Source organism: Struthio camelus, chromosome 1 (assembly GCF_040807025.1).
Source record: "Struthio camelus isolate bStrCam1 chromosome 1, bStrCam1.hap1, whole genome shotgun sequence".
NCBI classification, from domain to species: Eukaryota; Metazoa; Chordata; class Aves; order Struthioniformes; family Struthionidae; genus Struthio; species Struthio camelus.
Window position 1 is genome coordinate 38079410 of NC_090942.1, and position 25716 is coordinate 38105125.

A 25716-nucleotide genomic window follows, 5' to 3' on the forward strand; every position below is an offset into this window, starting at 1 on the left:
TCCCACTGGGTATGTCCCTGTAGATTTCTCTTGTCAACCTAGAAAGCATGACAGTGATCTCAAATTTCATCAAGATGATAAAGAACGGTTTGTGACTTCAAAACATAATATTAAATAGCAAGCACAATGTCTGTGTTCGGAAATTTCAAAATGGGGGGGGGGGGGGGGGAAGTAAACCAGGTCTGTGTTACTTCAACAGATTACCCTCGCTAACTGCAGTCTCTGTGGATTTGTAGACCAAACTGGTAGTAACTCTGGTGACAGCATTGCTATACAGCAATAATTATGAAAGCAGGAAACATTCAGTAATGCCGAAATAACTCGTTGTCACTACAGATACGTATATTTCATGTGAAGACAGAGAGATTTGTTTTCATCCTTTTCCTCAAATACCAAACAGAAAAATAAGGAAGCTTCAACCTCCCCTCAACCCAAACAAAGGAGCAAATTACAAGACAGAACTACGTGAAACCCTCAGCCCTGCTAGCAATGCCATTAGGGAGCCTGGAAACCTTCAAAACGCCCTTTGGGAGTCCTATCAGACTTGCCCAGGCATTCAGCCCCAGAGTGAAGGGCAGTATCTGAAAAGCAGATACTTTGCCTTTAGGAACCAAAGATATTCAAGGGCCAAATTCAGCCACGTAACAAAGCCAGCAGCAATGTTCCTGCATTAGCGACAGCAATACAGGCTCACCACACCATGGACTGCATTCGGTACATTGCAACCTTCATATAAAGTTATCACTCAGTCACTCGATCATTGCAGCCACTTAAGGGAATTCTGCAGTTTAGATACAGTTTTAATTACTCCCTATCAGAAGGGCACAAATTTTATTCAAGAAGTGACACTTTGACAAAACCTCACAAATGAAGGATGTCTCAGTCGCTGAATCTTTATCAAAACTTTCTCATCTGCAAGAACAGTGTAGAAGCGAGCAAACATAATAAGGAGTTTTATGAGGCCCAAATGAAGGAAGCCCTGGAAGATGATACCGTATTTGTCTATAACAAGAAAATAATGATGTATCTCTATTTAGTAGATGCATATGCATCTCTATTTATATGCATGTGTGCTTATTTGCTCTAGATGCATATATAATCAACCCAAGTATAATTCAGAAAGCATATGAAGGATTAAACATCAATTCCCTTTCCTCCTACACTTCCCATCTCTCTGCCAAGTGCTGACAAAAACAGAAGGCAGAGTAGCAATGGTTGGAAACAGAATCTGAAACTGGAATAAAAGAGAAAAAATATTCATTTTCTTTTTGTAAACCTCTAAGAACCACATTGGTATTTTCACTTTCAACAAATATCACATATTCTGAAATTAGGAGCTTCTGATGGTTTTAATAGGGATCTAAAAACGCTGCATAAATAAGAGTAATTAAATTTTGGATTGTGATCGTTATACTTGATGACGGAAGTAGCATTATTACGCTAAGAATTGTTTTAAAACTACTCAAACATCCCACTTATTATAGTCATTTCTAGCAGACAATGACCCATGGATGGCTAGGAGTTTCATAAAAGCTCCAAGTGTAATCTTTAGCTTCACTATAAGGAAGTGCGCAGACAGCACTTAATTCTACTGGCCTTTTTCCAAAGACTTACGGTAAGTCTGTCTATGCCTTTCTTTTAAGTATCAAACAGGGCACTTATTTTATTTTGATAGTGGGCTATTTTAAGCCATAAACCAAAATAATAATAGGGAGGCCAGATCTGCAGAAAACCATCAGCTGATAGAGTTGAAACTTTGCCCAGTATTTTCCCCCAGAGAGGCAAGCACTTCTTCAGAAATGAAGAAATGCAGAAAACTTCTAAACTAAATGGAGAAAAATACATGGATTAAAAATCAGAAAGAAAAAGGGTGCTTGCAGAACACAGGGGGATGTCAGAAAGAGGAGAGACAACAGTCATCAGCTTGGAAGACAAGGAGAGAAACAGTACCCCAGGAGAGAGCAGGGCTAAGCTAGGGAGAAGGGTGTAATTACACCCCATGCCATAAAGCCGAACTCTCTCGAGTCTGCCATTACACACATGCAGGAGAGATATGAATTTGATTTTACTGGTTCATCTTTTTAAAGGCTTTTTTTTTTTTTTTTTTTTTTTTAAAGCCTCAGTCTGAAGGATCAAGGCCAGGAGGACAATGTGAAGATACAAAAGACATTTTCCTGCTGAAAACTGGGCAGGGAAGTCCTTTATCACCACCCTGCAGGAAAGCATTTGGGTGTAAAGGGTTCTTTAGGTTCACCCACACGACTCCCACAATGGTAGTACTGCTCTGTACACAGTCTATGGCATTGAGGTTTATGGAGGAAGTTTTCAGCAGGAAAACGTCTTTTGTTTCAGGCATCCCTGTACTGTGCTGTTGTGACATACCTTGGTTTCACAGATCAAAGTTTTTTTTTTCTTTTTTGATCCATTAGAACTTTGCTTCTTGTCAAGACTGGTAAGGTTGAAGGCTATTTTGAGGACTCAACAGGAGAGGGTAGAGAAGGAATGTAGGTTGGCGATAATGCAAAAATGTCTTTCAAGGTGTGATCTTCCAGCACTGGCTGTAAAGAACTACTGTGGTGAAAGGACAGGTTGGCATGGTTTGTTCAGAGAAATACAAGACGAGTATCCTTCAGGTGAAGCGAGGCTTTCCCTGGAGCACCATGCTGGCACCCAAGCGGTGTGTAACAGTTTTTGTGGCATGCTTCAGACGCTTGGCGGTTTTGCGGAGCAAGGCTTCTTGGTCTGTGGGTTGGGCCTCAGAAGTTTAGCAAAGTCTGAGGAACTAAAGTGTGGTAACAACCTTTGTATCCCAAAACAACCTACTCCCCAGATCAGACAGACAATGCAGCATCAGAGACAGAAAGGTGACAAACAAAGAACGACATTGTCTCTCTTTGGACATCATTATTCTGTTTTACGCTCTGATTTGCTGAACAACTATTTGAAAGGATCAAAGGTCATACAGAAGTGCAGTTCACAAAATAAGCCGGTCACCTGAGAAGATTACTCCAGTTGAGGTGTAACATGGCTTTTCAATCTCCAACAGCACAAAATAGAGAGAGGCAGCGTTGTTAGATAAATAATAAATAAAGTTTTCCATTTCATACAGTTGTTGCAAGCAAACAATGGGGGATATGAAGCACGAAAGCTGAGGGGAAGGGATGAAGTAAGTAATGGGCAAAAGAATACAAAACACTTAAGAACATAGAAATGGCAGGCTGGTGGGCATGTTCTGAATGGGAGAAGGCTTTCTTTTACAAGGCAGATGATTGGTTTGTTTTCTTCAAAAACTGTACCTCTTTTTCTCAAATGGCTTTGCCGAAGATAGCAGAACATTTTCTTCCTCAAAACATCATCCAACAGGTCACAGCAAACACACACAGATGAAATCTATACTCTGAGCTGTGACACACATTCTCCAGCTGCTCATACCAGATAAGGAAGCTTCTTGGGGACAAAGCCTGTGTTTGTAATGAGGAAGCACTAATAATGGCGATTCCAGTAGTTCCACAGATTCCAATTAGTTGTCAAATTTTTATTTTCAAATTCCCAGACCAAACTCCTATTCAGAGTTGATTGAGTGGAAACACATTTTCTTAAGTATCATGTCAGACTACTCTGCAGTTTGGTGGCCATATCTTCCTCTCCAATAATAGGAATTGCACCCACGAAACAAGGAAAAAGAGATGGGAAGAAGTCAGCTCTGCAGGCATATGACTCCTCCACACTGGAAGAAAATCTGAAGACATCCTAAAAACCACATGGAGAGACTGTGACAAGCAAAGATTTTCTATGGTAGAACCTTCATCCTCTCGGCTGCTGAACATCACAAATAGATCTAACAGCCTCTTCCAGGACCATGTTACCAATAGCTTCCTTGCTCAAAAAATCTAACAAACACTGCTGCAAAATAAAAGCTTTTGCAACTCTGTCCCCTGTTTCTGCATGGCAGCAGAACACCAAGCGAACAGACACCGGAAGGAGGAGGGACCTTTCCTACAATCCACCCACATACACGAAATCCTGTGCAAAGGGTAAGCAGAACATCTTCACAGCTACCTGGATGTGTATTAGATATTTGCTCAGATTTCGTAGTTTCCTAAAATAAGTTAGAACTTTTTTGTCTTCAGAGTCTCCAGTCACTCTTCCTCCCATATCCCTGTACGCTCAGTTTCCACAGAGCTAAACACCCACAGCTTACCACTTTTATTTTTTTATTTGATTTACAGCTCAGTTTGCTGAATAACATTGTGTAAACTCTTACCTGCATATCAAGTATTTCTATGACAAAGTATCTAAAAATGAGGCTCTAAAAAAAGCACAGTGCCAAAGAAAGGTGGAAGAGGAATTGATTATGCACATATCTGCCCAGCAGGAAGTAAAAGGTTGAGTTTTTGCAGTTCCTGAAGGAAGTCACATCTACTAAAGTACATTCAACTCCAGAGAGAAGCAAAAGCCTTTAACATTTTAAGTCTAAACAGGAGCTCCTCAAACATTCAAACTGAGTAGCACTCAGGTTTCTTACATCAAAATAAATAAAAGGAAATAAGGGGAGGAGAGGGTACATGAAACCCTCACGTGGTCAGTTCCAGGAAAGTGGGACAAAACACAGCCATCAACACAGAGCTCAGTATTTTTGTAATCACGCAATTTAACTAGGTCATATAAAAATCTTACTCTAGCACTGAGGAATAACAGAACGTTGCTCAATGCACATATTTCAGGCAGAAAACTGGTTAACTGTTTGTGTGAGGTATCAGAAACCTCGGCAACTCCCATTCCACTGAATATATATGAAAGTGCCTTTCTCTGTGCTGAGAACAAATCCAGCTTTTTGCTTACTAGTAAGGCTGTTTGATTAGAGATATTTTAGTTCTTTCATATCTTGTTAAAACTGTCACATGGGAAACAATTTTCAAATTCCATTCTTATTTTCAGAGTCAAGACTATCTTGCCATTCCTCCAGACTGAGCTATTTGTTGAACAATTCTTTATGACTAACACATTTGCTATTCACATACCTTCTGTGCTATCAGCCTCGTAATCCACCTTTAGTAAGCCTCAACTCTTTACAAAAATAAAACATGCATACTGCTACAGTAGAGTCCTGTCCAAATGGTATTCCTGCAATGTCAGGGAAGCCTGTCTAGAACCTCACAGTTCTCCCATGCTTCCAATGGGTTGGGTGTGAAAATTCAGGGAAATAGACTCATTTCATGCAGCTGCATGCCCATTTGGTTATGCTGCATCACTTCCTTCAGTCCAAATTTCAACTTATTTTAAGAAATTCAAGTGGAGCTTCAGTGGTTCCATTTTTCCTAATATTTTAGCTTCTAACAGCATGTGTTAAAGGCAAGAGCTGAGAGGGATGGGGCTTTTTGTTGATTTTCAATTCCTGTCCTGTGTCAGGGGTAGCAAAGGCCAAGGGCCTTGCCACACAACAAGGAACTTAATCCAGGAGTTACTCTTGACCTCTGTTCATCTAGACTGAGTTCTGCATTTAACCATCCACAGAACTTTTTCATCAAAGCACATCCTAACCCTGACACCTGGGCTTGCAATTAAGCCAATATTTTCCAACAAAACAGGGAACCTCAATAGAAGGTTGAGACAGAGAACAAAAAAGGACAGATATTTGCATATATTTCTCTTTCTTTTTGTTTCAGGAATGTGGGATAAAATATTAAGCAAGAACTGAAAGACAGAGAATAAAATGTTATATAACACCAATGGCAAGAAATAACAATTATTTTTCGTCTTTGTATGGTAGCTTTCCTCAATTCTTAGCTTGGGAAAAGTTCTTATTTTAGAATTCCATAAAATAAACGTATTCTCTCTCAAACAAAAAAGTTGCTTTCTGAAGTACTTAACTGGTGATTCCTAAAATGAAAAGATTGTTTATTTCCCCTCCCTTCCCTTCCCCGCCCCCAAGATTAGCTTTTATTTAAGAAGCAATTTTCTCCTAATACAGGAAACCTACACAACATTTGTTGGTACAGTTTGTGCTGCTATTTTCAATTTCTACTGCAGTCTTCATGGCAGGGTCTTCTCCCATGTTTTTGTATCTTGTCAGGATCAATTACCATTCAAAATAAAAACACATCTTTAAAAACGTTCACGGAAGCTCAGTTTCATTTTCCACTAATTCTGCCCTGCTTTCTGCTGCAGTGACTAGTGGTGACACTCCAGGTGAAGCACGAGAAATACCAGGTTAATTCTGAAATGAATCCAACCATGGTAGAGCATTTTCCTTAAGGCCCAGTAGTCATCTGCCATGCAAAGTGTGACAGATTTTTTTTCTGTATTTTATAGAAAATATAAAGTCTCTGGGTTTTCTTGATACATATCTCACTCTATTTTTAAATCCTCTTTCACCTTTAGATCCAAGATGTCGTGGCATTCTGAGGCAGAAGGTCCCAGCCTAGTGAAGCAGCCTTTTACCACCACATGTCCTTATGCAGGGAATTTAGCAGATATACGCTGACTTTCATAGAGAAGCACTATCTTTCAATGCTTTTTATGGCCTTTCATTTTCTGTGGCTGGGGTTTCCATTGCCGTTAAGCTTTTCACCCATTACAAAAATATTTAGCATGCCTTCAGCATGCTGTCTCTTGGTTTTATAGGCTTGATTTTTGTCTCCTCTCTTCCACCTCCTTTACATTTCCAAATTTTTAACCATTTTCCATACTTGTTACTCCTCCTTTTTTGCTTTGCCCATAATCAAGGGTGAACACAGTATTCTCAGTAGTTTGCAGTCAGACTTCCACAGAGGCAATCCATTTTCATTGTTGCATCCACTTCCCCGGTGTTCTAATATTTTCTTTGTTTTTTTGCCTACACACTGAGCAACTGTTCCAGCAAGCTCTCCAGAAGGATGCTGGAGGAGTTACAGTAATTTTGAAAAGCACACCTGTGCAACAGTACTTCAAATTATCCCTTCCAACCAACACTACACTTCTCCAAGACTGAACCCATTCAGTTGCCCATCTAGGTGGTCTTTTCCAGTTGTTCAGGAAACCTAATGTAGTTTCAAAGTGGGGAGAGGAATAAAAACTTCACCTTCAACTATTTAATAGGGTAATTTTTAAGACACGTTTATTTGACACTGTCAAGAAGTTTACTAGCACTAGAGAAAGCTTCCAGGGAGCATAGTAATAACGCCACATACCAAAACTTCAGGTTTGTAAACAACTGCAAGAAGGCAGCATGGCTTACACTGTAAGTAAACTCAAGCGATGATTTTTATTTGTGAACATGGCTGTCTCCCATTACCGCTCAAAATACCAATCTGACTAAGCCTATATGTTTATGCAGCATATTATTGTTAAAATATCATTTATTCCACCCCTTGCACCTATTCCAAGCGTTTGGACTGCTGTTACACAATTGAAATCATAGGCCAACTCAATGAATTTGCTCCCGTTATGCAGTCTTTCAGGGAGCTGAACTAAAAAGATCAAAAAAAAAAAAAAAACCACACACCTCAGATCACATAGTCTTTCCCCCAGCGCCTCGGCTCTCCTTGCTTTCAGAGGGACTTGGAGACACATGCCAGGTCCTCGTCTCACTACAGTCGTACAGGCCCAGAGCCCAGGGAAAGCCCAGGAGGAAGGGAAACATGATGGAAGAACAAAGGGAAGCCTCGATTCACACTGCTTCTTTCAATTGTACTATTCTAAATTTTCTCTAAATTGTAGTATTTCAATTTGCTGCCTAAGCAGAAAAGCAGCGAGTTTGGCCCTCAGAACTCACTCCTATCCAGAATCACTAGACTCCAGAGATCTCAAATAACATCCGACTTCTAGATTAACATACTTATTTCCAATTTGTCCAACACTTAAAGAATAAGGTATTTTCCTGCCTGCTTCCACAGCTATTTCCTCTCTCATATCTCACCCTCCATTTCCACTGTGAACAGAAAATAAATCTCCAAAGTCACAGCGCAGCGAACCACGGTGCTCCCAAACTCTACCAGCCCCAGCACCAAGCTGCCTCCAGGATGGCTCAGTCTCAGTTTTCGCCCCTTGGGAAGTGGGAAACGATGGCAACCATTCCCTCTCCTACCAGACATACAGTTGCAGGCAATACCGAACCTTTGAACAAAACTAATTCACTATTATCAAATGACGGCACTGAAGGACCTAGATCTCAGGTTGCGCTTGGCATTTCACTCAACAAAAAGAAGATCTTTGTCTCCGAAGCAATCCGTACAAAGCATTTTGTTGCATTAATTCTTTGCGCTGAAGCTGCTTGTACACAGGAGTACACCAAGGAATTAGAATCTTATCCGCCTCTCTCTGCGCTGGGCCAACAGCATTTCTAACATTTCATACTAGTGTTCCAACAGAAGCTACTGTACTTTTTCTTCCAGCATCGAAAGGAACAACTTGCGCCTCAATGGGGAAAAACTCCCCATATCATTCAGTTGAGGTAGATAATTCAATTCTCTTTTAGTAGAGACAGTTCTGTTAATGCAAGGCTTTTCCCTGGTCTGTATTAAATACACCAGTTTGATTAGCAGTTGTAATACATTAGCAAATAACATGATCCTAATGTAAACCTGTGGGCCTACAAAGCTCTGAAGAGCAATTTGCAGTGTATGTCTAAGTTGTTTCTTGCCTGTGTTTATACGTATACATAGATAACTGAAAGGATTATGCTGGTTTTGTGTTTCCACTTACATCCTCTTCATTTCAAATTTCTAAATTATGCTGAGGAACAAAGCCGAGAAACTAACTGTCAGCTATATGCATTTATTTCTCTCTTGCTACCAGTATTTTTTCAAAGACAAACAGCTGAGCAGCAAAATAACTCCGCCACCCCTCCATAAAAGCACTTGCAGTATTTCACAAAACTAGTTTATGAAGCAACACATCACGATTCTGTGATTCTGTAATTAGGAATCAGACACTTTTCTAAAACCAAGTAAGAACGGGATTACAGTTAATCACATTAGCCTATAACTTTTTCCTCTAAAAGGAGGATTAAAGCTATAGATATGGAACTTCCCACATTCTCACATGCCAGCTTCATTCTTCCAGACTTCACTTGATTAACAGCTAATAGAATTACAATCCATAGACCTGGGATTTCAGGGGATTACTCTAGAGCGGTTGCTGAAGGAACTTGCTAGGCTGTAATTCCAGGCTTTGTGCAACTGGAAAGGGACGCAGAGACCTTAAAATGACATTGAAAAATAAGCTGGAGGGAGTCTCAGCTTCAAAAAGTTGTCATCTACATTTTGCAAGAGCTAGTGAGACACTGATCTCAAAGTTTATTGAGAAGAATAAAGACGCGAACTGAAAGCGCAGGACTGGAGGTGGAATAGTGTAACGTAGGACAAGGTGATAGGAGAGAGGAAGAATCCCTTAAGTTAGTTTTATGTACCAGTTTATAACCTTTTAAAAACCAGTATAAGTTTTCGTGTTGCAAAAGTGGTCATCAATTCCTGCTTATAGTGGCCTAGAGGATACATGACTGATTTAAATTCCCACCTTCAAGTGACACTTGAAGATGGTTGAAAAACAATTGTTTCTTCAGGGTGGTGGGAGGACAGGGGAAGTAAAATTTTATTTACCTTGTTTCATATTTAGTTCTATTTTTATTTCTGGAAAATGGAAATTGCCCGTTTCAGACTAACAACCCACAAGACTTTATAATCTGAATGATAATTTAAGTATTTGTACTCATTTGCATTGAGTTGGCTTAACGATCAGTGTTTTTCAGTTCTAAATACTGAAACAAGTATCTGAAACGGTATAGTCCATCTCCAGCAGCATCACATACAATGCAAGTTTCACTGTATGGCACTTAAAACTCCTAATGGAAAAATATTACAACTTGGAACAAAGGTCAAGTGATGAAAGTCCTTGGAAAGAAGTGGGGGGGAAAAGGCTTTCAAATTCCTTTTTCAATAAAGATACCTACAAATAACAGCAGCAAAGAAAAACAAAAGTTAGTTTAAGCCAGGTTTCAGATCAAATTTCAACTCAAAATTGAGTATTAACAAATGAAACAAAGACCCTTAAAACAGAGTTGGAAGAAAAAGCACCTTCTCCAAAAATGCTGATTTAAAAACGCTTATAACTGGTAATTTAAGGAACCAAGTTCCTTAAGTGCAGGCTCCTGCAAAAGAGCACCTACTGCTGAACAAATAAACAAAAAGCGAAGAATTGCATTCAGACGGCTAAAGCCCTCGCCCAGAGACGGAACCAGTGGAATCGATAGGAGACAGAAGGGGACGGCAGAAACCCCACGCAGCGCCCAGAAACCGAGGCAGGTGCCAGCCCTGCGCTGCCGAGCACGAGCAGGACACCTCCTTTTTTCTCCAACCGTTCAGCAAAACCCCTGCGTGCAGTCAGCAAGATAAGTACAGGGCAGTTTTTATTCAGCGGCTCTCAGCTTCAAAATAAATTATCAGAAGCCGCCCAGAGCTCACCGGACAGAATTCTGCTCTCAAGCACGATGGAGCTGAAGCAATTTCGGAAGTGCTCTACCCAATTAGGTAATAAGGGAAGGTTTACCTCCCACTGTTAGATTCACAGCTCCTTCTCTTCTTCTCCTCCTCATAAACAGGCAGCACAGATTATGAACCAAAACAAATTCCATAACCCAGGAAAAAAAAGACAATTTCCTTCGATAAAGGGAGGGGGCTTGGCAGAAGAAAAAAAAAGAAATCAGCGGCACCTCGAACAACTCATTTTTCTGACACTGACCTCCCTTTCACTCAAACTGCATCTTCCAAAAGCCAACGAAAACATCTGAAATCAAAGCAGCAACGTCTGTAGTATTTTCTTAGACCCTTACTTAGCTTTAAGCGCTACGTTTTTAAACGTCACATCTCAGACAAGAGGACCAAACCCTTGCCTAGCCTAGGCAGCTGCCCCAGCGGATGGGCACCAAGTGTCTGGCAGCTCTGCAAAGGCTGAAGCTGCTACTCTGGAAAGCCTGCAGCGCTCACAGGCACACAGTGCAGACTCTGTGCAGCGACCTGTTGTAGCTGAAGAATATAGAGATCTCTGAAAAACAGCAGGGTAACGTGAGTTTTTTTTTGGGGGGGGGGGGGGGGAGGGGGGAGGTGAGCAACACTCCTCCACAAAATGGACCACTGTACAAATCATAGGAGCTGGAGGTCTATCATCAGCTCCACTTCTGATGTGAGACTATAAAGGAACAGATTATTATTTCTGTTTGATAGACATTTTATGATAGTAAAAACTTGCACTAGGCTTCAACTATTTCTGCGGAGGTCTCCAGTACATACCTAAATCAGACAAATAATACTTGGCCTGAATGAATCAATTCTGGCCAAAAAAATAAAAAAGATCTGGTGTGGAGTTTGGCTGGAGCTGGATTTCTTTCACCTCCCTGCACAGAAGCAGCTTGGAGAGTAGAAATTGTCCTAACAGGTCATAAAAGACAAAACAGGGAAATTCTAATGGACTTTGAGGAGCAGAGGGGAAGAGAACCTCTCCTCTGTTGGTACCTTTAAGCGAACAGCCAGGTAAGTAGACAGGACTGCATAAAGATAGTTTGCCATGGGACCAAACAATTTAAAAGGAGAATTTAACTGGAAAGACTTTAGAAGCAGAGCTATGACTACAAAAGGATCCTGGGACAATCTGCCAGCCCTCTACTTCCAGTCCAAGGACACTCTGTGGCAGGATTTCTGAACCTGTGATATGCACGACAGAGCATGAACAGAGCATGATCCATAACACCACTGCAAACACACAAAAGGCACTTGCTCTTCTTCCATCCCAAACCACACACATGCACACCAAGAGGAGACCTGTTCATGGCATAAGAATAGTAAAAATAAGAAGAGTGCAAGATGCCAACAAAGCTCAATTTGTTTTTTTCTCTTTTGCTCTTCTGGTACCAGAAAAATACTATGGAAAGCACACATAAGATGCTCCACAGATTCCTCCTTTTCCTCCCACCCTCTAGCCCTTTCTTCTCAAAAAGTTAGACTAATTTGACCACTCTGAGCAATTATATCAACTGGTATCATCACAACTACAAACAACACTGAAGACAGCACTGATGGCAAAGGAGTCTGAACAGCATCAAAAGCAATCAACCAGGACTGGACATTTTACAGTAGGACTTCAAAAAAAAAAAAAAACAAACAAACTGAAAATTGCTATCCATCTCTCAGTCACAGTGATCACCAGGACCTGGGGCCTGCTTTCACTAGAAGAAAGCTCACGGAACCGAGAGAATCTGACAACATCCCTCCTCCAGATGGGAGGGTGCCCACTGGAGTTAAAACCAAATTGACATTATCACAAGTGAAAGAGATGGACTGACTGATCTCTCCAAAGTAGAGGAGAAAGAGGCTTAAGCAAGGCTGCTGTATCTTCTGGAAGATCAGACCCATTCAACTCCTGCCTGCCCCAGAGACAGTAACCATTTGGGAGGAGTACCACTACACTTATCAAGACTGGGGCCACACAGGATTCAGATGTTAATGCAACCCCTAGGATTAAAGAAAAGAAAAAGAAGGAAATTAAGTGAAGCAGAACACAGATGATAATCACTCGAGTGAGCTGCACTGACAGCTTACCATCGTAAGTTGTTTTTTTTTTTTAATATCTTCTCAGTTCTGTAGAGCGAGAGGGTTTCCTAGGATACAGCATTTACCATATTCCCCACACTTCAGCAATCCTGGATTTTCCCAGTAGATTCTCTCCCCGTTAAGCTTTACCATGTTGAATATAGATCAAAATGAGGAATGAAGTTACTGGGGATCATAATTCACGCGCTGTATCAAACTAGAAGAGCAGCTCTGCCACAGCAGAGCATATCTTCTTATTTGATAGTAAGCTTTTTTTAAAATCAGCATGAGTGCCAAGTAATGTACAAGGTCCATATTTTGGTTTCTATCAGCTATGGATTACCAACATATACCCTCCCGCTCAGAGCCTGCCTCCCACCACAGCATTTACCAACGTCAACTGCCTCAGTTTAGGGTTGATTTTCTCCATTCCCTCTTCAGATTTCAAGAACTAAACTATGCTTTGATCAAGAACCAGGGATGTCAAGTGGACCAGCTTACCTAGCATTGCTTCTCCTGAAGAAATAGTAGGTGAGGTACTGCACACAGCACAGCGAGCTAAAGTCTGCAGACAAACATTTGCCTTAGGTACGGACTGTCTGGGCAATCATCTCCACCTCCATCCATGTTATTAGCCAAGATCTCAGCCAAGTCCCTCACAGGTAGGTGCGCACCTCCACAGAGGCCCAGTAGCCCTGCTATTTGGGGTAGGCCTGAGCCCCTCTCCCTGCTCCAGCCCCTCTCCGTGTACACGCCCAAGTCTCGCCCTTCTCTTTGCTGCAGGTCCGAGCAGACACACACAAGCCCTTGCCCCACGTGCTGCAGGGACTGGTCCAAGGCAGTGAGGGCAGCATTAGTGTAGGCTTGGTCTGATCAGCAGCACACACGACATCACCATTTTAGTACCCTGCCATGTATAGAGTTGGCAGCATACACTAGACAGCAAGCCTGCTACTGGCTTCATGCGGTGGGGGAACCGGACACAAGGGGCTGCTAGTTGAATGAGCTGCTGAGACCGATGACAGCCAAACAGCTGGCAAGAGGCACGGCTGCCTCCTCTGCGTGCCCAGAGCTCTCTGATCACCATGCAATAAAACCCTCACTGTCTGCACTGGATTTGGTGGGCTCAACACAAGCTGGGATTTCTCTCACCAGCTCTGCCAACGGTTTAGTATTTTGCGCACCTAAAACTGTGATCCCTTCTGCGTACCTAATGCACAAGGAAGACCATTTTGGATAATACCACGAATTCTATCTAGCCATCCCAAACACAAAGTCTCCTTCATAAACATAACTGGCTAAATGGGAACTAAGTCTCACAAGTAACCTTCTTCCTTCTGTTTAATGGGGGAAAAAGAATCCTTAGACGGTTAAAAGACAGCAAAATGCACAGTTAAGGCCAAGCTGGAGTTGCCTGATAGTACACCTCTTGCATTTCTGAACAGTGTTCAATCAAAACAGAAATCTAAAAGGCAGGGAATAAAAAGCCAGCATATACGTGACGACAGGTTCTCTTTTCCCCTCTGCCCTGCCCCAGCACACATGCAGCACATGCTCCTCTTCCATTTTTGCACCACAGTAGAGAGAAATTAATTTATCTACTCTCTGCCCAAATCCACTGAGACATCTCCCTCCACTTCTTAAGAAAGTTTCCCTTCTCCCTGAGCCTTACTCAAGATGCAGTTCAACACAGAACTGACTTACCTGTCCTTAAGCCCACAAACCATATTTCCTCCTGATGTGATATATGGATCCCATCACAGGATGGATTTGTGCAATGCAGCACTGCTTCCTTTCAAGGTCAAAGTGAACATGTTAAATTTCATCACATTTACAGAATCAAAGGGGTTCATCTTAAGGGGCACAGCCCCGTCAGATTACTTTACAGCATGATGATAACTCTGCCAAGCTGTTGCCGCTTATACCCCTCTCAAGCCATGCAGCTATATCTAAACCAAATGAGCAAAGCTGGAGCACTTGCAGGTAATGTCTGCCGACTCCTGCCAGCGCCAAGCTAAAAGGGGGCCAAAGCTATAGCTGTCTGCAGGGACATGGTTTCCCTCCAGTTTCAGAAGCCTAGACTATGTGCAAGCCAGCTTTTCAGACAAGCATGAGATAACATCAGTCTTATGCCGTTGGGAGACTAACCAAGCAATGAGATAGCTTAGATGGATGAATTTCATACTTACATCTTTAGGAATCACAGGCATGCAATTTAGACAACATTAAAAATACCAGAGCACATGATTTACCTCCTCTACCCCTTTTTTTTTTGGTTCTGAGAAATCAGAACCACGTAGCAAAAGCCATGCAGACAAAGATAAGAAAAATACTGTGGTCCAAGCACAGATCTTTACACTCATGACTCATTTTCAACGTTTACGTCAATCCCCTTGCCAAAGCTTATCCTCACTGCCTCAGTTTCTTCATCTGAAGGACCAAAACATTATACATATATGTTTTTCTCCAAGGTTATTTGGAAATTATTAATTGCGAAACACCTGGCAGATTAGAGGCATTACATAAATATTAAGTGTAATAGTACACATAAGTACCCTGGCTTTATATGAGGAAAGGGATTTCTGAAGCTCTAAAAACTATCATGAGGTTTCGGTAGGCTGCTTTATATGGCTCAAGCTTAAATAACTGTTTGGCAATGTATATTAGAGTTATCATATTGTACATAGAAGAATAATTCACAGGAAGTGTTCAAGGTTCTATAGGAACATATATGGGATTTGTATTTTAAGTTCATTTATAAGGTCCTACTCAATTTTGTGTTCTGAACCACAGAAAGAATTAAGGAACATAAATTTATCCAGACACAAAGAGAGATGTAACCAAGTCTTAAAAAGGAAAGTTATTCATTATGCTCTACAAGGTCTGTGTACTCAACCTGAGGAGGAAGACAAACAGAGCAAGATAAAAAAAAGGTGTTCCTTTTTTCAAGGCATACTATCCTCCTGAAAGTTGCACCAAACAGAATACATACAAGAATTCTGTTTACAGATAGGTATGAGTCATGCTCCCAGCTGACGATTAGAAAAACTAGCTCCCAGAAATGAGAACGTAACATTCAATTCACAGGAGCGTGACTGCTATGTTATCTCCTGTTAATATAAGGCATTGAGGATCGGAGTAAGAGATCACTAGCCGCAAGCCCAAAACTATCCCCCCTGACATCAACACGCTGTCCAACTCAGGACAAGCAATTTGTGTGCTTTGGTTTACCCCATATCATGGATGGGGTAAGCTCTCACCTCCTTCAGATAGTTACTACAATGCTTAACATAACATTTGCATGAATAGTTCTGTCAGTAAAGACAGAACGTGAGAGGTAATTCAGGTGGAAAAATACTTCTTTGCTATCTTAGCTCCCATAAAATCAACAAATTTTAGGTTGATGGTGCCAACTTAAAATCTATGATCTGCAGAAGTGAAAGTGATTTTAATAAAAATCTTTAGTCAACATGCTCACATACATGCACTTCCTGCAAGCTAGGTAAGTCACACAGCATGAGAAAATATGATGCAACATCATCAGCCTTAGAAAACAACCAGAAGGGGGAGGAAGGAAAAAATCCATAAGTTTCCCCCCGCCTCCCATTTCCAGTTTGAACTAAAGTTACTGCTGTAACAACGTGCCATGACGATAACACTGCAGAAGGCCGTAGTCATAATGCTTCACCTACAGCTCTGCATCCATTACAGGTCAGTAGTCACCGCACCACAGAGCAAATGTAACTACTACTGCAGGCCTGCAGAGCAGAAAAACCACAGTACTGCAAGACTCCTGAAATGCGACGTTATGGAAGAAGAGCCCGCACTTTGTGTCTCATCAGAAGAGAGGCACTGCAGGGACAATAAATTAACTTCAGAAAGTCAAGAAACACATACACCACCAAAGTCTCGTTTATGCCCAACTTAGAACTTGAAATGGCAAAGATATCTAAATGTCATTTACAAGTAATAAAAGAAAAATCTAAACCTAAAAAATGGAAGGCAAAACTAGCTTTTGCGTAAGGACGCAAAAAAACACATGATTGAGAATGTTTCCACATTTCCCTTGAGCATGTTTAATAGCATGCAATAGAGAAAGAGAGGAAAGAAAGCAATACAGAGAAAGCTGGCTATGACCCCATCCCTAGGACTCATTATTTAGAAAAGCAATTACAGCACTGCATTTTGGACTATCAGAAATGCACCTTCACATTCAAAAATAGATGGAAAAGGACTAGACGGAAGAAAATGGATGGAAAACTTTTGTTCTTCTGTCATAAAACGTTATTCAATTGCAGTTTCTCTGCACTGCCGTGAGCAGGAGCAGCAGGCCATTTCTTTGTCATTTGCAAATTTAGGATCAATTTTTTGGGGTCCAAAGTAGTCAAGCAGGACACGGCTCTCATACAAACACAAGTGGAAGGCTCCTTTCCGCCCTTTCCATGCTCTACCTTGAAGGTGGGAACCACACAGATATAGGAAATGAGCAGAGAGTGAAAGACACTTCCATGTGTGGAGTTCAGACACAGGTGAATAGCATCCACGTTATTTAACGTTAGACACTGCAGTTATCCTACCGTCCCTACTTCATCAGGCACTTTCCGAGCTTAACATAGGGCTAACGGCAGCGGGGAAGAGGTCATAACGTACAGAAAATGGCACAAAACAGGGCTAAGGATGGGATTTTCCTGCGAGAAACGGGGCAATCCCAGCAGGAGCCAGAAACCAGCTCACAGCTCCAAGAATGAGGCGACCTAGGGAGCGCGGCTGCCCCGGGGAGAGGGAGGGCAACGGGTAAAGGAAGTGTCAGGCAGGATTCTCCCCTCCGCCCCTCGCCCTTCCTCAAATAAGTCACTTAACTTTCCAGAGAGCAGCAAATCTCCTTATGCCTTTGGATTTAAGACAGACTTAAAGGAATATTTGTTAACAGACTACCCCCTCCTCGGGGTCATTCTTGATGCACGTCAACTACGTTCAGTAAAGCCACGTTAAGTATACCCTCAGTAAGGAAGAAAATGATTATTTCTAAACAAAATGAGACCTTTAAAAACAATTTAAAAGCTTACTGGATTTGGGAAACAATTTTCATTTTCCTTCTACAGTTTGACGACCAATAGAAAAATATCTGTGGAATAAAAATATTCAAAATACCTAACTGCCTTTCGCCATTCTGGAGAAAGAGGTGACCTAAAATTCAAGGTCTCAAGTCTTCTATGCAAGTTAGAGACAGCAGGACAGCTGTTTTGGAAAACAGTTTTGAGCCTGCTCACTCAAGAAAGCTGAGTCCCTACTGAAATTTCAGGAAGCAGTGGTGTTTTATCCCAGCATCAAGTATGTTTTTAAAGATTTCACTTGCTTGCCTACATGCTTTGCATAATGATCACAGTATTAAAAGAGGGAAAGCTAATAATAAAAATTAAAGGCTAATTTACATTTCACTGCATGCTACCGCAGAGATAATTTATTTTTAAAATTAGCTACTTAAAATATATGACATGAATGAGCAATACTGCAAAAATACCCATTACAAAAAAAATTTGGTATGAGAGAGACAAGAAAAAAAGAACAAGAAAGGAAGGAGGAGAAGGACCAGTGCTTGCTGAAGGGGAACAAATCCAACAAACAGGCATATATGGAGAGGAAATAAGTAACAGGCTGGTTTTCTTTATCACTGCTTAAGAGAGTTAAAAAAACTCCTATTCTCAGGAGTCGAAGAAACAAGAGAAAGTTCCTTTATCTTCACATATGAAAAACGATGTATTTTGTGGACTCAGACTGCTTTAATCCAGCACAGGAACCAGCTGTAATCCCAAAATGCCTTCTTGAGCTCAGATGAAACACTGACAAGGCTATGTCAGGAGTTCCAGTATCGTCAGTAAATTGACGCACTTTTACAACTACAGAACATAAAAACTACAAGCACCTCTCTGAGCCAATGCCTCCAGGTGATCTCTCCTCTGAGCCAGAATTTCCTCCCAAAGACAGTGAAATAAATCTAGTGCTGGGAGCACAGCATAAATCCGCTGACTGAAACCCCACCGTGCCCATTGCTTGCAACGCCAGTGAAGACCCAACAGAAAAAGCACACCTTCTCCCTTTACTTTCTTCCTGGCCAAATCCCCACCTTTTAAGTCTACATCAAACCTCTCGTTGACTTCAAGAAGTAAAAATCTTGGTGACCTGTATGAGAGCATCTGCCCTCCTTGCTCGTAACTAAGTCTACAATTCGGTGTCACAACCTCCCACGCGGAGGTAATAGCACAGCCACCACAACGCTGCAACGACTTTTGCTGTTTCGCGACAACATGGAAATGTAGAAAATCTAGTAGCTCAGGGAAGTTGGATCTTGTAGCATTGCGGGTAAGAAAAGCATTTTCTGATTTTATCCTACCAAAGCAAACTAGTAAAATGAGAGCTAAATTGCTGCCTTTTGTACTATGCCACAAGCTGCTTGTGAGGATAGTAAGTTTCCCGCTAACATTCCTGCAAGGGCTCATTTATATGTAACAAAAGGCAAACACTGCTCTGAGAGTTTCCTTCGTACAGACACTAATATAATGATAAATAATAGTACAAGAGGACTTGATTCCTCCTTCAAAGCAAACAAACTTAAAAATATACATAACAGTAATTCTACCTTCCTGGCATTTTTCCACCTCTTTTCTCTCCATGTAATTTGGATTACATTCAAAATCTCTTTTTTCCTTTTGGAATGCAAACTCCAAGCAAGTCTTGCAATTACTTTCAGACAACCTGGCAACAGCTCAGCAAGGGAAAAAAGGCAAATTTGGTAAAACCCAAGTTTGGCCTTATTTTCTTATTTTTCTTTGTTTATTAATGTTTTTTGCATCTGCTTTACCTTACACTGCAATTTTGACAGTCCTATGTTCCTCTTAGTTTCTGTACAGCAAGTATTTTGACATCCTCTGCTTAAACACTACTTTGAAAGAAAGTTCAAATAGTTATTTCTGCAAAAACTCTGGTAGCACTTTCACTAGCTCTTCTCTTTCTCTACCTGGGCACTGCCTTTCACTGAGCTCTGTTCAGCAGGCACCAGTCAGTTACTGGAACCGGCACTCCAGCAGAACAGGATGAGATTAAAAACAAAAAAGAGCTAAAGCAAAAGGCCAACCTCTTTTCACAGAGGTAACAACACAGCCCAAGGAAGCCAGTAACTTTTTTATGCCTCCAAACTAACCAAGCTGGTCAAAGCTCAAGAAAGTAATTGGATATGAAAATTATTCGAGCTGTTCTTCTCTTTTCGTGAATATCCACCACTCGAGCCATTTCCTTTATCTGCAAACACTGCTTCATAGGAAGGATCATCTACAGGGTCTACCTTGGCCTTCGCTTTCCAGCACCACACATTTTTCTTTCCCAACACAAGTCTCACGCAACCTTTGCTGGCCGCAGAGGATGCGCGCATCTGGGAGCCAGAGAACCTCTCTCTTACTATGTCACCACCAACTTGCAATTACAGTTACTTGCTAAAAGCCACAGCACCTCATGCAAACTAAAAGCAGTCTCTTACTTGCTTTGGTAAAGAACTGCTTTTTAAGGGGCTGTTTTAGCAGCAGAAAAATTATAGCGTACTTTTAAACTTATAGTTCCTGGGGAATCTGCTCAGTAGCATATTCAATTCTTTAAAAATCTGAGGAGAACAATCCAATTTAAAATTCCTTAAATCACCCTTCCCATTTCAGTGTCCCCAATGATGTAATAACTCATACAAAGCTTTTAAATAAAGCTAGCAACTGCTCATTAACAACACAAAGTCTTCACTGTAGTTCTTACAGCAGCTTTGCTGGGAATTCACATATGCCCAAAGAGATGTTGCGTTGCGCTCTACAGCAAAACAGCTCGTAGCTTATAAGATCTTGCTTTGAATACCTTCTTAATCCATGAGTTGGTATCACCTTGGATGGCCAGATATTTCCAGAAATTGAAACTTGGAGACAGAAGCAGAGAAAAATCAAGGACTCAGTCCTCCTCCCAGGATTGCCAAAGGAAGCAATGCATTTACTGCCTTTACTGGTCAGGTGCAAGGACATGCATTGCCTGCACAGCTGCTTCCACTGCCAGGGGGATGAGGTTCTGCATCCACCTGAGCACCCTAATTTGCACACCACCCCTCAAGCACCCCATCAGCAATCGTTTCCCGTCCTTATGCTCAAGAACGGCACTGGGTCCTGACCAAAGCAAACAGCAACACAAGGGCCACTTTTTGCCTTGGCCACTGAATTCTTCTATTAGTTCAGAGCTCGTGCTCCTCAAAGCCCCCTGCAAACTCTGAAGTGCGGAAAGAAGAAGCCACCGGCCACCATAAACGAGATTTAAGGCTGCCAGGTCCAGGTGCCCCCCGACAAAACACATTTCACCACTTCTGGGTAGTAAGAAGCAATTACACGTACGCACACCAAACCCAGTTTTTTTTTTTGTTTTTTAAATTAATAGACCTTTTCATTCACGAGTCCACAACAAAAACAGCCGCTCCGCTGACTTACCGACAAAGTCAGGGTCAAGGGCTACAGAGGAGCCCGGCTGCACCGCGCCACCCCCCCCCCCCGCCGACGGCCGCGCTCTCCCCCTGCCCAAGCCGCACGCCCTTACCGCGCGGATTTACCAGGGCATCTTCATCCTGTCAACCCTCCGCCCCGAAGGCCGCGGCACCCCCCGGACACGGCGCTGCGGCCGCGGGGGGGACGACGGGCACCTCCCGCCCGCCGGCGGCCGGACGCGTTTACCCCAAGCACCGCGCCCGGCCGCGGGCTGTACTCACTCCGCGTAGCCCGTGGTCCAGGGCAGGCGCCGCGTCTCCTTGCTGAGGATGAGGATGGGCCGGGCGATGTGGTCGGCCGAGCACTCGACCTCGTCGGCCGACAGCCCCAGGAACTCGGGCCGCCCGTAGGGGAAGCGGAGCGGCAGGTCCGAGCCGCTGCCATGATCCGCGCCCGAGCTGCCAGCCATGATGCCGCCCATGAAATTGGCCACGGCGGACTTCACCCGCGTGAGCATATTACCCCGGCCGGCGGCGGCGGCGGCGGGGCCCCGCGGCCACCACGCAGGGCGGAGAGCACGGCACGGCACGGCAGCCCCCGCCGCGCTTCCGCAATGGGGGGCGCCGCGCAGCGCGGCGGCGACCCCGGCGGAGGGCTCAGGGGCGGCGCTGGCCGGAGCGGGGCCGCGGGCTCATTGCGGCGGCGGCAGGTTTCCCCTCCCCGCGCGGCGCTCGCCGGACTCAGCCGGCGGCGGCGGCGGCTGCTGAGTCATGTGACAGCGGGGCTGGATGTGCCCGGGCGCTTCCTGCTCCTCCTGCGGCACCGGCGCGGCCGCCGGGCGCGGGCGGGGCCGCAGCAGGTGCGCGGGGCCGCGGGCGGCGCTGCCGGCCCAAGGGTTGGGCGAAATAAAGTTTTGTGCTGGGAGCCGCCCCACGCGTGTCCGTGTGGCCGGGCGCTGCTGGCTGCCTGGGGTTGAACCGGCGGAGCCGCGCCGGGACGGCGCGTCCGAGCCACCGGCGGCGTCGCCTCATCAAAGGCACAGAGAGTCCCTCCTTCAGGGATTTACCTTCCTCCTCTTCCTCATGCGTTTCCAGCACTCTGCGTCTCAGACCCCTTTGCTATACGAAGGAATTTCGAGTGCCCTTGCTGTGAGGGTGGGCGGACAGCCGCGGGCTAGGGCCAGCGCCGCAGCCGCCCGTGGGTCCCGTCCGCCTGCCCCGGGGGGCTGGCAGCGATGCCCACCGGCTGCCACGCAGCCGGACGGTGGGGCAGCCCCCCGCGTCCTTCCGTGCCCAGCCCGGCGGTTCACGCGCCGCCGCGGAGCAAGGCGAAGCTCCGCGAGAGGACAGGCCTGAGTATCTTCAAATTTGAGGTCGTAGATGCTTTAACCCCCTCTTCCCCCCCACCTCCCCAGCAGCTATGTCATACTGGCCGCGTCACGCGTTTGCGCGTTTGCATGAAAAACTTAGCAAGCCTGCTGTGCCGGCGTGTCTGGAGGCAGCGGTCACACGAGCATTTGGAAAGGTTGCAGGTTTGGGGTTGCTGAGCTTCGGGAAAACGGGGGTGAGGGGAAGGCAGCAAGAGCGCTGAGGAAGTATCTCCTCTATAGCAATACGCGCCCTGTGGCGTTGCAGTACTCCTGAGAGGTGTCAGTCATCGAACGGTGGAGTGGCTCGGGACCAGGGGCAGGTAGGCACAGCAGGGCATGAGAGTAGCTAATGACGAAGCATGCACAATACCAGTAGAGCAAGGAAAAGCTCGTTAGCTAGCCCGTTCATACCGGGCTAGCGGGGAATATCAGCTGTCATCAGGTTAGCTCCTCCTGTACAGCCAGTTGGCATATCACTGACCATGCAGTTGCACAGTTTTGGAGACTAAGCCCTCTGAGTTCCTTTGCTTTCTGATGATTAAACCGCATACTGCTAGCCGAGCTCCAACAACGCTCAGACTCTTTGCTTAGGGACATGAGAAACGTAAAGATGTTCTGATGCTTCCTAGTTTGTGCAGCAACGCTGTCTGTTCATAAAGTCTAGGCAGCCAAAAGTGGATCAAAGAGCAGGGGTATTAAGAATGTGTTAAGGGCTACTTGAAATGCAGTTGGAAAAACATCTACCCCAAATTAAACGTTAATAGAGATGCATGTTTGTTTTGGGAGTAGGTGGTTATTTTTGATATCTCTTGTTGAGTAGTTTCTAGGGCTGGTATTGTATGTATTTTGAGGAACAGTAAACTTATTTTAGGTCAAAAACTAATTGACATAATAGCTCACAAGTTGATAAAAATGTAATGGAAACCTCGTAGTTCTTCCTTTCGTGCATTTCTGGGAGGTTTTTTTGTTTTGTTTCCTGGTTACATTGCAGAGATCATTACTTTAAAGGAAAAGATAAGAAATAAAAAGAAACAAAAGGCTTGTTAACACTGAGGATTATTTCACTGGTCCTGTATTTGGGTGACGTACAGACAGGGGAAGGGAAGTCTGACAGGGTTTCCAAAAGCCTCTTGGCTACTTTATTCGATGGCCTGTAGTATATTTGATTTGTCTGGTTGCAGTTCATTCTCAGCCCTTTCCACCTGAGAATAATCTCTTCACTGTCTTCTTCAGTTGTCTGCTAAGTGGCCTATGTTTTCCATCCAATAGGCACTCAGGTGCCTGTTTTCCTTACTAATATATTAATAGACTTACAGCATTAGGAAGACAAGAAATACAGGAGAGGCTCATTCTTTCTTTAAAAAATTAGAGCCCCTCACAGGTTATCAAATGTACTCCTAAAGAGAATGTATCAACTGACTAAATTTTTCAGTTTGTTAGACCCACAACGTTGAAAAATACCGCTGACCATTGACTAAAATTCAAGCAGCGAGGTATTTGTCTACCTGCCCCACGGGTAGTCACCATTTTGAACAAAATATGAGGAAGAAGCTATAAGGGAGTATAGGCTTGTTAGAGTTTAAACGATTACCTCTGCAAGTTGACAAGGAAAAACTCAGATCAGACATATGGGGAAACAGCTTAACAGCTCACCGCTCACAACAGATCTGTGTGCTATTTGAAATGCTGCGGCTGTTTGCCTCTGACAGGAGAACACTGTGTGGATAAAACAGGTATGATACGTCCTTTTCGTACTGGAGATACTTTGGTTTCAGTTCTCTTTGAGGAAAGAGGATCATGTCATTCTCTTCTGAGTCAAAGGTGAAGCCCCGCTTCTCAAAGGAAGTAATGGTCAGGTCTGGCAGATCTCAGCGATTTCTTCAAAGTAAATAGCCCCCCAGCCTGGAGACCGTCTTGTCCAAGACGGACATCTTTCCCTGGTGATGGGCAGACCTCTAAAGGTTTGGATATTCACTTCAGATAAAATCTTGAGGCTGAATTCTCTATGCAAGCATTTTAAATTTGACTCTGTTTCTTTCTACGCTTCCCTGACTGAGGCAAAGAAAATAGGACAGCTTGGATTTTTTTGTTAAATTTAATCTCATTTGTTAAATTGGGATAGTTGTAGTTTTGTCTCTGAGTGGCTAACCATGCCATGAATGTAGTGAAGCCGCGTGTGTGCCAGAAACACACTCATGTGGAGCCCTTGGAAGGAGGTGAACTATGCTATGCCACCTTGCCATGCATTATATTGAACTTAAAAAACAGCATTTTACTCATAATGAAAACAAACTTACACAGAGAACAGTCGAAACTATAAAATCTATAAAATCATAGTCTATAAAATCATAGAATAATTCTGATTGCAAAGAACTTCAGAAGATCATGTGGCCCAACTTATTTTTCAAAGCAGGGCCAAATTTAAAGTTATATTACATTGTCCAGAATCGTGTCCAGTTGAATTTTCAATATCTCTAAGGAAGGGGATTCCACAACCTCTCTGGGCACCCTAGGCCACCCACATGTGAAATTCATTTTCCTAATATTTCATTGGGATTTCTCTTGTTGCAGCTTGTGTCTGTTGCCTCTTATCACTGTTCACCTCCAAGAAAACTATGGCTTGTTTTCCCTTCCGTTAGGTAGCTGAAGACAGCAGAAAATTTTCTCTCCCTGTTAGCTGTGCCTTCTTAAGGCTGAACAAACAAGGCATTTCTTTCGGCCTCCCCTCCTCACTGTCTTGGTGGCCCACTGCTGGATTCACTCTAGTATGTCAGCGTCTTGACTGAGGAGCCCCAAACGGGACACGGTACTCGCACAAGTGCCATTTAGAGGGGTCTGGTCACTTCCCTTGACCTACTGGATGCACTTTTGCTAATACTGCCCAGGATGCGGTTAGCCTTCATCGCTGCAAAGGCGCTTTGCTAGTTCGTAGTCAACTTGTCGTATATCAGGATCCTCAGATGCTTTCCTGCAAAGATGCTTTTTTAACACTCAGCCCTCAGCATGGAGTTATGCTGTCCCAGTTGCAGGACTCTCCGTTAGCTTTTGTTGAATTCCATGCGGTTCCTCTCAGCCCATTTCTCCAGCCTGTTAGGTCCCTCTGAATGCAGCCCTGCCCTCTGGCATATCAACTACTCCCCCACAAAAGGAGGGAAAGGAGACAAATACCCACCATCAGCAAAAACTCATGAGCTCCTTCTAAGTACTATCCATGTTTCTGCCTTTCTATCCACTCTTTGAAGAACTATAACAAAATTCGCTTGCAAAACAAAATGCCCGCTTGGCTCTG

The 25716-nt window shown here is 43.5% G+C and overlaps 1 protein-coding gene across 3 annotated transcripts in view; it reads right to left on the minus strand.

Annotated features, from left to right (window-relative positions):
- The window catches only part of PPM1H (protein phosphatase, Mg2+/Mn2+ dependent 1H), a 144320-nt gene extending 122482 nt beyond the window's left edge, over window positions 1-21838 (minus strand). The window contains exon 1 of one of the 3 annotated variants that reach the window (XM_068934395.1): window positions 21340-21838. In XM_068934395.1, the coding sequence (XP_068790496.1) occupies window positions 21340-21575 (236 nt within the window). In that variant the 5' untranslated portion in view covers window positions 21576-21838. The remainder of the gene's footprint in view (window positions 1-21339) is intronic. The other 2 variants (XM_068934399.1, XM_068934409.1) reach the window with 2 other exon arrangements.
- Between the last annotated feature and the right edge of the window lie 3878 nt (window positions 21839-25716).